Source organism: Eublepharis macularius, chromosome 3, assembly GCF_028583425.1.
Source record: "Eublepharis macularius isolate TG4126 chromosome 3, MPM_Emac_v1.0, whole genome shotgun sequence".
Taxonomy (NCBI): Eukaryota; Metazoa; Chordata; class Lepidosauria; order Squamata; family Eublepharidae; genus Eublepharis; species Eublepharis macularius.
In genome coordinates, this window is record NC_072792.1 from 187,708,103 (window position 1) to 187,722,348 (window position 14,246).

The 14,246-nt window shown below is 50.5% G+C and overlaps 2 protein-coding genes across 2 annotated transcripts; both read left to right on the top strand.

The window, feature by feature from the left end:
• The first annotated feature begins 5,198 nt into the window (after positions 1-5,198).
• On the top strand, positions 5,199-6,164 carry LOC129326389 (olfactory receptor 52N4-like). The gene has a single exon (XM_054974546.1). It carries the CDS (start codon positions 5,199-5,201, stop codon positions 6,162-6,164), a length of 966 nt encoding a protein of 321 aa, XP_054830521.1.
• Positions 6,165-12,804: 6,640 nt separating this feature from the next.
• On the top strand, positions 12,805-13,755 carry LOC129326390 (olfactory receptor 52P1-like). Its single transcript, XM_054974547.1, has one exon. The coding sequence runs from the start codon at positions 12,805-12,807 to the stop codon at positions 13,753-13,755; it is 951 nt and encodes a 316-aa protein (XP_054830522.1).
• Positions 13,756-14,246: the final 491 nt, after the last annotated feature.

Below are 14,246 nucleotides of genomic sequence, written 5' to 3' on the forward strand. Positions count from 1 at the left end.
TCTATAACATGTTATCCCAAACTTTCACTAGCTTCGTTGCCCCACTCTGGACTCGTTATTGTTTACTAACATCCTTCCTAAACTATGGTGCCCCAAACTAAACACAATACTCTGGGTAAGGCCAAACCAAGGCAGTGTACAGTGGTACCAATATCTCATCTGACCTCATTGCTACGCTTCTGCTAATCCAGGCTAGTATCAGATTAGCCTTTGTTACAGCTGACTTATGGCAACCCTGTAGGTTTTACAGGGCAAGAGATGAACAGAGGTGGTCTGCCATTGCCTGCTGCTTCTGCATAGCAACCTTGGGCTTCCTTGGTGGTCTCCCATCCAAGTACTAACCAGGGTCGGCTCTGCTTAGCTTCCCGCATCTGATAAGATCTGGCTACCCTGAGCCATTCTTTTCACAGGTGGTTCTACCCAGCCAGGTTTCACCTATTCTACAACTGAATTTTATTACCCAAGTGCAACACTTTACACTTGTTGCCATTAAGCTTCATGTTATTTGCCTGGCCCCAATCCTCCACTCTATTCTGGTCCAGCTGCATCCTAGTTCTATCCCCCAAAGCATTAACTACCAGTGTAGTAGCATCTGTAAACTCAATGAACATATTCTGTACCCCGTCATCTAAGTCACATATAAAGATGTTAAACCACACCGGCCCCAAAACAGAACTCTGAGGTACCCCACTTTTCCCCTCCCTCCAGGCTGATGGGGAACCATGAACTATCACCCTTGGAGGGCGTTTATAGATTTAGAGCAACCGGGGGCTCCCAGACCACATCCCTACAAAGGGCCAAGCTACAAGTGACGAATGACACTTGAATGGCAAGTGAACAGACTCACATGTAGTCCCCCCTGTTCACTTGCACTCCACTTGCCCTCCACTCAATCACTACTTGAGGGCAAGCGGAGCGCAAGTGAACAGCGGGGAATACACGTGAGTCTGTTCACTTGCCGTTCAAGTGTCATTCGTCACTTGTAGCTTGGCCCTTACTCTAAGTCAAAATCCCTCTACTTGTTTAATCCCTGCCTCCTCACCCTATATACTAGTTCTTCTTCAAGAAAAAATGAAATAAAATAAAAATTTAAAAATGCATCCATTTCACCATCACTTATTAAAACTTGCCCATCACCTCCCCTAAATGGACCTATTGTTTCTTGTTCTTCTTCTCACTTCTAAAAATATATTTTTTTAAACCCTTCCTATTATTTATTTCTCTCTCTAACCAAAACTCATTTTGGACCTAAGCCTTCCTCTCTCTCAACAGAGCTTAGCTATCGCACGATATTCGTACCAGTACTGCCTGCCATCTACCCTCTATCCTTAACCTCCTTAAATTATCAGCAAGTCCCCTATGAAGCCAGTTTGATTTTGTGTGATGCCTCGTAGGAATGGATTGTGACTGTGGTTTCAGTCTCCAGCCCCTCCTGAACTTCTTCCCCTTGAAGCAGTCCACTCCATTTGGGACTTACTTATGTTATTTATGGTCTGCCTTTCTCACTGAGACCTTTTCCACACTCAGCTTTTTCATCGCTTCTCCCCCCATACTGCATCGGTTTCTCTCCAGACTTCTGCGCGCACAGTCAAAATACCCCAGTTCAGTCTCCAAACTGCTTTGCAGGCTGTTTTGGTGTTTTGCACAGAGAAAGACTGCATCTGTCACAGAATCGATCTTTCCCTGGTTTTTTTGCAGCGATTCTGCAGAGATTGGTCCCCCTGGAGGAAATGGCAGGTTTAGAAAGTGAGCTGTATGGCCATGACGCCCCCACTGAGCTTCCTCTTCTGCCCCAACTCTGTGCTCCCACGCTGGAGCTGGCAACCCTACCTGTCCCTATTCCCTTTTGGGCCTGGAGTGGGCTCTGGGGCCAGGTCATACCCAGTCCTGGGAGCTTACTGGTTCCTAGCTGGAACATCAGATTCCTGGCTCAGGTCCCAGGTGCTATGCTACAGGGAAGGCAGAACCAAAACACAGAGCGCTGCCTGATTCGGGGTGTCCCGTGGAACTCTGGCTCTGCTCTGCTCCCGGCCGCCCTGGATGCTGCCTCGTGGCTGCGCTTGTAGCCTTTTATATTGCAGTTTTACTACTTGATGTATGAGGCCCTTCTTATGAATTTTGTGATTTTAAACTTTGTAACTTTATCTTGTTTTAAAACTATATTATTTTTATAGTGTGAGTTGCCCTGAGCCTGTTTGTGGGGAGAGCAGGATATAAATATAATTAAACAGAAAGACAGACAGACCGGGACTCTGAGGATGGTGGCTGGGGAGGGACCATTGAGAATCGATGGTAGACTGTAGAGTTTGCCTTCTGAAGCTGTCATTTCCTCCAGGGGGACTGACTTCTGGAGCTTGGGAATCAGTTGTAATTCTAGAGCTCCAGGCCTCACCAGGAGGTTGGCAACCCCACTCTGGTACCTAATCTGCTGGTGGAAAGTAATCCCATCTGCCAGGAACTGGGGGCATGGGCCATTGTGCAAGAAATCCACTTAACCACATATTTCATAAACATCCCATTTCAGGGAATCGAGGAATTCCTCCTGGCCCAGATCTCCGAGCGTTACGCAGAGGATCCCGGCAGGCAAGCAGGCGAGGCCAGCGGAACCCCCCCCCAGGGATCCTGAGAAGAGCCTTGATAAAGAGGGGAGGGAGAGGCAGGGGCTGGTCAGCTCAGCAGGCCACACCACAGCCATCCTGAGCACAGAGTCTGGCGTCTTCCGGGTGGCGGTAAGAGAAATTACGATGCATTTGTCAATATTGTGCACACTGCTGTACCCAGCACAAGACGCCAGAGGTTTGCACTCTGCAGTTTAAGACCAGGATGCCAGCGGGCAGCAGGGAGCGGAGAACCAGGGGAGGACTCTGCCTTCTACTTAAGGCCACATTCAAGGCTGGCGGCGCTCCGAGGGGCAGGGGGGGTTGTCTTTTTGCTCATCAGTTCATCAGAGGCTTTTAGAGTGATCCGTTCAGAAGTGCCATCAAATCAACAAGATCCTCACTTCTTTTTATGCTCACGAAAGCTCCTCTTCTGGCGGGGTGGGTGGGGGATGGAACACTCTTGCAAATATCTGGGTGGGGGTGGGTTGTCCTGCCAAATGGTCTGGCGCAGGCTGGCAAGGCTTTTCTTCGCGTTGTCCAGATTTGTCATGAGGTTTACCCTTCTTTTCAAACCACCTTCACCGACTTCCACTTTACGAGCCCCCTTCTCAGGTGGCTCTTTGCTTCTCTCTGCATTTGTGACGCAATTTATAAGCGACGAGCGCACCACCTCACAGGGGGCTTGTTGGGGGATAATAATAACAACATGCTTTGTAAACCGCTCTGAGTGGGTGTTAAGTTATCCTGAAGGGCAGAATAGAATATAAATCAAATGTTATTATTTTCCCCCACCCCCCATTCAAACTGTTCCAGATCAGAAATGTCACATCAAGTCTCTTGCAATGAACGACCATAACAGATTCCCCTTTGCACTCATTCCCTCTTTGGTCCGGCGCTGCTTGATAGTTTTTGATGTCTGCCCAGAGCCAGCATCAGCACGGGGGTGGGGGGGCAGCTGCCTGGGGGCCCCTGCTGCTGACTCCCCGCCTGCACACCTCCTCTGCTGCCTGCTCTCACACACTTCCATTGCCTGCTTGTGCATGCTTTGTCACCTCCGCTCCCAGCTGCATATGCTGCTCTGCGCTGCTGGAGAAGGGCGTGTGGCTGGTGCACAAAGCCTCAGCGTTCTTGGTGGCCATGGCAGGGGCATTCCCAGCAGCACCCAGTGCCATCGGGGAAAGGGCATGCAGGCTGTGTGGGCGGCCGTGACTGCAAGTGGTGGGAGACCTTGTGAGTGGGACAAGCGAGGAAGCACAGGTAGGTGGGGGCATGTGGGCGGGAGGCCAAAGAGGAGCATCTCGTGGTGGGCGTAGAGGGCCCCGAGTACTCTCTCTCTCTAGCCCCCTCAACCTGAAACCAGCCCTAGTCTCCCCCTCCCCTCAATTCTGGTGTGGGGAAGGGTCCGTTCTTGTTTTAGTCAGGTGTTGTCGGCTTTATTTGCAGTGCCGGGTGCCCTTTGATTCTAAAATGTCCCTGTCTGAAACAGTTTCAGGCAGGTAGATGTGTTGGTCAGAACAGTAGGATTTGAGTCCAGTGGCACCTTAGAGAACAGCAAGGTATATGAGCTCACACTCTCAGAGTCTTGTTGGTCTCTCAGGTGCCACTGGACTCAAATCCTGCTGCCCAAAACAGCAACTGCAGCCACAACGGCATCTGAAGAGGGCCCGGTATCTGAAGACTCGACAGTGTGGCGGGGAGGATTTTATTGCTTTCTCTAGCTCAGCAGGAAACTTTCCCTTGAATGTGTAAAGAATGTAGATGAGTACGGTGCGTACGTCGAGTGCTGTCAAGTCACAACTGGCTTATAGCGACCCCTGCTGGGGCTCTCAAGGCAAGCAAGGGAGGTTTGCCAGGGCCTCCCTCTGCAGAGTCTTCTTTGGGGGTCTCCCATCCAAGTGCTGACCCTGCTTAGCTGCCAAGATCTGACACAAATTGGGCTAGACCATCTCACCTTTCCCACTCAAATAATACAGCACCCCTATGAATGTCTTTCATGGATCCCAAACTAGAAAACAAACAAAGGAGAAATAATTTAGAACAGCAAGGATGAGTATCAGTGTATTGTCAAAGGCTTTCACGGCCGGAGAACGATGGTTGTTGTGGGTTTTCCGGGTTGTATTGCCGTGGTCTTGGCATTGTAGTTCCTGACGTTTCGCCAGCAGCTGTGGCTGGCATCTTCAGAGGTGTAGCACCAAAAGACAGAGATCTCTCAGTGTCACAGTGTGGAAATGACCTGCCAGATTTGCATCCCAACCGCTTCACCGTTACGCTACAGCCGCACTGAGAGATCTCTGTCTTTTGGTGCTACACCTCTGAAGATGCCAGCCACAGCTGCTGGCGAAATGTCAGGAACTACAATGCCAAGACCACGGCAATACAGCCTGGAAAACCCACAACAACCATGAGTATCAGTCTTTTTGGGAAGTGTAACATGTCACACTTTGGGGGAAAATGCCAAAGCTGATTGAAAACGACATATATTGCTGAGATTGCATTCAACTTAGGTAATTATGGCCGTAAATATTTTGACTGGTTTCTTTGTGTCATAATTTTAACTGCTTAGGTTTGAGACTGGAATATGACCGTCATCAGCCCAGCATGGCAAGTCCCAACGAAACCAGCCAGATGTTCTTGCACTTTGTCTTGAATGGGATCCCAGGTCTGGAACATGCTCACATCTGGATCTCCTTCCCGTTTTTCTCTATGTACTTTATTGGCATGGTGGGGAACTGTGGGCTTCTCTACCTCATCTGGACCGAGGAGGCCCTGCACAGGCCCATGTACTACTTCCTCGGCATGCTTTCCGTCACCGACATCGTGATGGGCACCTCCACAATGCCCAGTGCGTTCTGCATCTTCTGGCTCAACCTCAAAGAAATCCATTTCAACTCCTGCCTGATCCAAATGTACTTGGTCCATACCTTCACGGGGATGGAGTCTGGCGTCCTGATGTTGATGGCCCTGGACCGATTTGTCGCCATCTGTTATCCGCTCCGATACACCACCATCTTGACCAACCCCATCATTGCTAAGGTGGGCCTGATCACCTTCCTCCGAGGCGCAGCCCTCATCCTTCCCTTCCCTTTCTTGGTCAGGAGACTCCAATACTGTGGCACGAACATCATCTCACACACCTACTGTGACCACATGGCGGTGGTGAAGTTGGCGTGCAGCAGTATCCGGGTCGACGCCATCTACGGCCTGACTGTGGCCTTGTTGATTGGAGGCTTCGACATCTTCTGCATCAGCGTGTCATACTTCATGATCCTGAGAGCTGTTGTGGGCCTCTCCTCCAAGGAAGCACGGAGCAAGGCCTTTGGCACGTGTACCGCTCACATTTGTGCCATCACGATCTCTTACACACCTGCTTTTTTCACATTCTTTGCACACCGCTTTGGGGGTCACAGAGTTGCTCCTCACGTTCACATTATTATGGCCAACCTTTATCTTCTTCTGCCCCCCATGATGAACCCCATTGTCTATGGAGTGAAGACCAAGGAGATCCGGGCAAGCGTTGTCAGGTTGCTCCTTAAGGGAAAGGCTGTGATTGTCCATAGCCACTGAAGACACATTAAATGTAGGAAGCTGCCTTATGCTGAGTCTAGACCAGTGGCATTCACTCAGTGGCCACATGGGGCTCCTCGACAGGCCATCCGTGGCTCCTCTGAGCACCGTTCCCCAATGTGGCACCGCCCCGTGTTCCAGGAATGTGAGCTTCTGGTTGGCAGGTGGTTCACACCACGAAACAGCTGCCACTGGAGGCTGCAGGCCTCGTGCCAGAAATGGAATTAAGGGGCTTGCCCTCTCCCACACCCTCTCGCTCTTCTCTGCAGCTCCTGTGCTCTCATTTCACCACCTGGGTGGCTTTTGACATAGAGTCGCCATTATTTTTTAACATATAGCCTAATAAAGAGTTTGGGAGAACTCAAAAGGTTGCACACTGTTTTGTGGTCTGAGTGTGAAGCTCTCCCCCTCCCTCCAGATGTACAACAGCTGGCGGTGGTTCAGCAGTGGTGGGGAGAAACAGCCCTACATGCTCAGAGGTACCCTGAGCAATTACCTCGGCAATTAAAAGGTTATAGTTATGTCATCCTTTTAGTCTTAAATGACCCAGTTTAGTAGATGCCCCATTCAAAACCTGAACTTCTCTTAAACAAACAGTTTTTATTTACAGGTTAGGAGGAAAGGGGTACAGAACTGCGAGTTTAACAGAAGCATGTCAAAATATTTTGAGCAGTCCAAAAGTGTGGGTGGAAAGAGGCGCAAGTCCCTGAGTTTTCTCGGTTCTAACCTACCAACTCCAGGAAGGTCTGGAGGCCTGGCCAGGCCTCTCTCTGTTCCTGGCAGACTCTGAGAAACAGGTTTTTTCTCATGGCAGCAGCAGAAGCTGCATAAACAGCGTGGATCAAAGGCCAGTGCCAGCAGATGGCAGGTCCTAAGAACCAAAGACCAGGATCAGGCCAGTCAGGGTCCATCGAGTTCAGCATCCTGTCTCACTCTGGAAGGCCAACCAGAGTGCATAGGGGCTGAGGCCTGGCACTGTCTCCTGGCACTGGTGTTAGAATTGCCAGCCTCCGCGTGTTGGACGGATGTCTCCTGGAATTACGACTGATCTCCAGCTGACAGAGCTCAGTTCGCTTGGAGAAAATGGCTACTGTGGACTCTATGGCATTATACCCTGCTGAGGTCCCTCTCTAAACTCTACCTCTCCAGGCTCCATAACCCAAATCTCCAGGAACTCTTTGATAAAACCATAGTGTTTCAGTGGAATCCTAAAGCGTCCAGCAATGCAGTGCTGTTGACGCTTCCCCTTATGGGGCCAAAAACACCATCATGAGGTTGCAGGAGGCTGTTCCACCCCCTCGTATTTTTTTCCCCTGCCACGCACCAGAGCACAGTGGCTTTTGGGAAAAGGTTCTAGACAGGCCAGGCCATGAACAGACAAAGACACAGGGACCCATCTCTAGCAGGCAGCACTTCTCCCAGTGTTCACAGTCTAAACTTTAGCCAGTTTTTGCTCCAAACGAATGAACAAAATTGGCTTCTGAAGTCAGAGTCACGGAGGGTGAACTGTGGCTGTTGGGCAGCAACATCCGGCCGCCTTGCAAGAACCTTTCTAGGTTTCCAAGAGCAGCCGGGGGCGTCAGTCACGGCTGGGAGTGGGAGATCAACACCTCACCTACAACTTTGCCCCCACTTCTCTCGTAGCTGTCAGGAAAACTCCAAATAGTGCACTTTTAAGAAACCTTTCTTGGGAGTAAACCATACTGAATACGCCTGAGTAGGATTCTGCGTAGAGCTCAAAATGTCCTACAGAATTGTAAGTGTCAAGCAGGCCCCCAAACCTTTTGAGCCTGTGGGCACCTTTGGAATTCTGACACAGGCCGGTAGGCGCAATTACAAAATGGCTGCCACAGGAGGTGGAGACAACCACAAGATGTCAGGGAGCGAGGCTACGAATACCTCTGACACTAACTGTTCAATGTGTTCTCAAGTAATTCCAAAAGATTGATGAGGCAGGACTTCCCTTCGCAAAGCCCTGTTGATTTCCCAGTTAGCAAGTTTTCTTTCGGTATGTGCTTAATAATTTTATCTTTATTTCTACTAATGTCCCTAGGATAGATGTTAGCATAACTTGCCTGTGATGCCTTAGGTCCCCTTTGGATCTTCTTTTAAAAAGTGGTGTAACATTTGCTACCTTCTGTTGCCTGCCATCTGATCCTGGAGAATTACTGTTTTCTAATCTGCCCCGTGGTTCTCGAACTTTTCTTGTCACCTCAGTTTGATTCAGTTCTTTGGATACCCTTCCCAAAAGCAATGACTCTGGTATGGCTCTGTCATGCCTCACATTTCCCACAGTGAACACAGAGGCAAAGAAGCCGTTCCAGTTTCTCGGCCATCTCCCCATCTTTATTAAGCAGTCCTTCTATTCCTTGGTCATCCCGAGGCCCAACTGCCTCCCTAGCCAGTTTCCTGTTCCTGGAATATTTGCAGAAATGCTTATGGTTTATTTTATTCATTATTTATTTATTTATCAACAAGATTTTTTTTACCCCGCCTTTCTGCCCTCACAGGGCCACCAGGGCCCCTAACAAATTTAAGACATACACATTAAAATATCTATCAATGAAGCTGTTAAAACCAAAACATAAATGCACCATTGTGTATGTGATATGCCATTAAGTCGCCTCCGACCTATGGCAATTCTATGAATGAGAGACCTCCAGAACGTCCTATCTTTAACAGACTTGCTCAGAGTCCAGCCATTGTCATGATCTGACTTGTTTTAAGCTGAAGAGACTCCATTTTAACTCTGTCTGTATTGTAAGCTTCTCTTTGCAGGTGGCAGGCTCTCGCATGGAAACTTCCTGATCACAGAGAACTGTTATGTCTACCTTCCACACTGTGCCTTCAACCTTGGGAAACTTTCGCTTTCTCACACACTAGAAGATTGTTTTGAGAACTATGGGGAGAGGATGGGGCCTAGGAGAGAATCTCTTACTTTGTACCTTAACCATTGCTTGCCATTCGTAACAATGTTTCATGTTAGCTCAGATCAATGAATTTGAGATGTGTACTCTAAGGGTTGTTTATCATCAGTAAAAGCCTTTTGGAATCTATGGACTCTTGTCTTATAGCAAGGGGCAGACTGGATTACAACTTTTAGCAAGCCACAGTCTGACATTTTGTTACGAATCACATCTGTTCCAGTGCCTCGACCGGAGGAAACGGATACCAAGGCCGTGCCCGTCAGGGACCCTTTGTTTGATCCATATGTTTCCAGCACGGGAGGAGTGGACCCTAACTCAGCTAATCAACCCGTTCCAGGGGGAGCGGAGCCTGATACAATGAATCCCCTCGCACCTGATAGAGCTGTGACCCAGGACGTCCAGATGTAGTTTTAAATAATTTCCAGGCATCCTGGAAGGATTTGCCTCTCTTCATTCTCCCGGTTCACTTCCTTCTGACTAGTTCCCTCAATTTAGCAAAATTCCCTCTTTTGAAATCAAAAGTGGTAGTTTTGGATTTAGGGAGCAACTTTATAATGATACGGATGCTGGAATTAATAACACGGTGGTCACTTTTCCCAATCAGGCCCCAACATCGGTATGAGGTTGCCAGCTGTGGGTTGGGAAACTCCTGGAGACTTGGGGGTGGAGCTTGGGGAGGCCAGAATTTGGGTAAGGAAGGGATGCAATACCATTGAGCCCACTCTCTGAAGTTGCCGTTCTCTCCAGGGGAAGATCTCTGTCGTCTGGAGATCAGTTGTAATTCCGGGAAAATGCCAGGCTCAACATGGAGGTTGACATCTACATCTCATAGGGTTGCCAGGCCCCCTCAATCTCCTGGCAGCGGCTAGGGGCCTGGCATTTACCTTGGGGGAGATGGTGGGTGCGTGCACGCGAGGTGTGCACGTGCGCTCCCACAAGCGTGATGATGTCACTTCGGGAGTGATGTCATCGCGCAGCCCCTGGGAGCGCGCTCAGGCTCTGCAGGGGCTCAAAATGGGCCTGATCCATGCCAAAAGAGGCCCGTTTTGAGGCACTGGGGAGCGCAGGCATGCTCCTGCACTCTGCAGCATCCGAAAACAGGCCCGTTTTGCTGTAGATCAGGCCTGTTTTCAAGTGCTGTGGAGTGCAGGAGCACGCCTGCACTCCACAGTGCTGCAAAAGAAGCCCAATCTGCAGCAAAACGGGCCCGAAACTAGCCTGATTTCACCCAAAACGGGTCCGTTTTGAGGCTCTGTGGCGTGCAGGAGCGCTCCTGTGCTCCGCAGTGGCCCCGATACGGGCCAAAATGGGCCTGATCCCGGCGGCTGCTGTGCAGAGGAGCGCGCAGCACCACAGGGAGCGTGTATGGCAGATGCACACCCCCACTGGTTAGGTAAGTGGGGGACGGGGTGTGGGGAGTGGGGGTGGGGGATCCCGGGGGTCTGGCATCCCAAAAATCTCACATTGCTGGAATAAATTTTCTGCTTTACCGTATGCAAAAAAAAATGTGTTATATTATGTGACCCTCTTTGGAAGCTGTAGTTAGTCAAAGTTGGAAGTTAGTTACTCCAAGTATGCATCTGACGAAGAGAGCTGTGGTTCTCGAAAGCTTATGCTACAATAAAGTTGGTTAGTGTTAAAGGTGCTACTGGACTCTTCAAAGTTGGAAAAGTTGCACATGGACGCCCCGTATAAATTTTCAGAATTGGTACCTATGTGACCCTTGTCTAGGCATATCCCTGGTTCTGAATTTTCTAAGGAAATTTCTGGCAAGCCGTAAGTCTGGCTAATGGGCTCGATAGAGACATGTTGAAGTTTCCCAAGGCAGTTCCGTACATCTCTAGCAAACAGCCAGAAGTTGCCATTGCATTTCTTCCTGACATTTGAAGAAGTATCTTACAGCCCCGATCCCTTGGAGCTCTGGAATTAGCCCCTGGGAATAATGAGCGCGCCCACACAGCTATCCCATGGGCTTTGGGCCACATTCACATCTGTTAATTGCGACAGTCTCTTGGTCCCTCAGGTGTTCTCTGCTCAGAGTAGAAAATGCTCCCTCCCTACCAACGTGGCTTTGAAGGAGCATGTGTGGGCAGTCAGTCACCAAGGCCCAAGAAGGTATGGCCCCTGTCACAGCAGCCAAGCCCAGGTGAGAATAGCCAAGAGGCACCTCCGCCAGCCACTGTGATCTGGGGGAACCTGGCTGAAACAGGAAAAGGGGAGGAGAGGAGAAAGCCCAGACCTTAAAAGCAGCTAGGAAGAGCAATGTCTGTCGGATGTAGACAAGCTTGAACGTGTCCAGAGGAGGGCAACGAAGACGGTGAGGGGTCTGGAGACCAAGTCCTGTGAGGAAAGGTTGAAGGAGCTCAGAATGTTTAGCCTGGAGAAGAGATGACTGAGAGGGGATAGGAGAACCGTCTTCAAGTACCTGAAGGGCTGTCCTACAGAGGATGGCACAGAGTTGTTTTTCACTGCCCCAGAAGGCCGGATCAGAACCAACGGCTTGAAATTAAATCAAAAGAGTTTTCTGCTAAACGTTAGGAAGAACTTCCTGACAGTTCGAGTGGTCCCTCAGTGGAACAGGCGTCCTCGGGAGGTGGTGGGAAGTATTTTGTGAATTTCCTGTATTGTGCAGTGGGTTGGACTAGATGACCCTAGAAGTCCTTTCCAAGACTATGATTTGGACAGTCAGCCAGAGAAAGCCTAACGACCAGATAGGCCTTCCATGACTGCTTAGGGAGGGGGGTTAGAGGTGTCGTAGGTCTACCAGCCTTTGGGAGGCCAAACCTCTTCTTCTGAGGCCAGACACGGGTGGGGTGGGGTGGGGTGGGAGGGCTCAGCTGTGCTCCAACCCTGCTGAGGGCGCTGATGCTTATATAAGCTGAAGCTGCCTGTGTTAGCAATGCTTGCTTGGACGGGCTGTTTCAAAGTGGCAGGGGAAACATCACTGCCCATTTCTTATTCTGGGGGCTGAGTCTCAAGCACTGGTGGTTCTGGCTGGGATCCCTTCCTACTGGCTGTTGACTGGTAGTTTTCGTGTTGAATCTCCCAGGCATCTGAGGGAGTTTACCTTTGTAAATTTGAAAGCGAGGGTTGGACTTAGGGAGCAGAAAGCCCTTGCTTTTGTCCTCCTGAGCAGACAGAGCTTGCCAAAGCATCCTCCTCCATTGGTGGCAGAGAAGATCAACAGAGAGCAACCGTCCCTTGGGCAAGAGCTGCAGTCCTTCAGTTGCTGCCTGGGGAGGCTGTGGAGCTGCACAGGCCTAGCGGAGGGGCCCTGCTGTTTTGCCTTGCAGGGGAGAGGGAGGGAAACAGAAAGAAGACTCGTTGATTCTGACTTGGGTTAGGGCTTCATGTTTTCCTTTGCTGGCCTGCATCTCTTGCTTTTGGAAGGTTTTGATTCGGCTGGGGAAGTCTCCAGATCTCAGCTCCATGGGGACCTCAACCCTTTGCAAAGGCGAGCAAGCAGCAGCGTCTGTGAATGTGCTTGTGTGAGCCTGTGAGGTCACTCGATTCCCTTTTGTCTCGTAGAGTGACAGGTCTGATCGGCCGGGAGAGCGAACGAAGCGAGACTCCACAGAGGGGCCTGCCCCCCTCATCTGCTCTCTTGGGTCTACGGAGCCCAGATTGAAATGTTTGCAGGTACCTCGGCTTCTCCTCCTCACACAAAGCTATCCAACTGTCCTGTTGTTTGGCTTGCAGTCTGGGCCCAAGCCATGCCACGTCACAATCACTCCAACCCCACCGCTTTTATCCTCGTGGGGATCCCGGGGCTGGAGGCTGCTCACTTCTGGATTGCCTTCCCCTTCTGCTCCATGTACATCGTCGCCTTGCTGGGCAACTTCACCGTCCTCTCCGTAGTCAAGCGGGAGCCCAGCCTGCACCTGCCCATGTACTATTTCCTCTGCATGCTGGCCATGATTGACTTGGTGCTCTGCACATCCACCGTGCCCAAGATCCTGGGCATCTTCTGGTTCCACTCGCACGCCATTGGCTTCAAAGCGTGCGTCATCCAGATGTTCTTCATCCACGGCTTCTCCGCTGTGGAGTCAGGGGTCCTGCTCGCCATGGCCTTCGACCGCTACGTGGCTATCTGCACTCCGCTACACTACACTACCATCCTCACCAGCTCTGTCATTGCCAAGATCTGGTGGGTGGCCTTCTTGAGGGGCATTGGCTTCATGACCCCTTTGACCTGCCTGGTGAGCAGCCTGTCCTACTGTGGCTCCAACGTCATCGCCCACTCCTACTGCGAGCACATGGCAGTGGTCAAGTTGGCCTGCGGAGACACCACACCCAACAACATCTACGGGATCACTGCGGCCACCTTTGTGGTGGGCTCGGATTCGATCTTCATTGCCGTTTCCTATGCGCTCATTCTTCGGGCGGTCATGGGGCTTTCCTCTAAGGAGGCTCGTCTGAAATCCTTCGGTACTTGCGGCTCCCACATCTGTGTCATCCTCGTCTTCTACACTCCCGGACTTTTCTCCTTTTACACCCAGCGCTGGGGGCACAACATCCCCACCCATGTCCACATCCTGCTGGCCGACCTATATCTCCTGGTGCCCCCCATGCTCAACCCCATCATCTACGGCATGAAAACCAAGCAAATCCGGGAGCAAGCCCTGAAACCATTCTTCCATAAGACCCTCCAAGATGGGTCGTAACTCTGGTTGTTATTCAAGATGGAGGAGACTGTCGGAACCCACGTTGGGTTCTCAATGGGAGAAAGACGGGGTATAAATGAAAGAAATAATAAAAACTCTGAAAGACAACTGCAGTGTAGGCCGTGAGATGGTTATGACTCCGATACCGACCACTAGATCTTCTTCCAGGCGGGATCTGAAAGGTCTTCCCAGTTCTGTGGCTTGAGCAATGACGTCTTAGGCCAGGTGTTCTTCCAGCCCTGCCAACCCCTTGGCCTTGCCTTCCAGCCGAGTTTTCCTTCTTCAAGCCCCTGCAGAACTCTTCCAGCTCTAACCTAATCATGAGCTATGAGACTATCCATCCCTTTCAGACCGTAAGCTTTCGAGCATCAGAGGTCCTTCTTCAGACACGTGTTTGAAGAAGGGAGCTGTGACTCTCAGAAATTTACACCCTGAAAATCCTGTGGGTCTCTGTGGTGCCACTGGATGAAAATCCTGCTGTTCTACTGCAG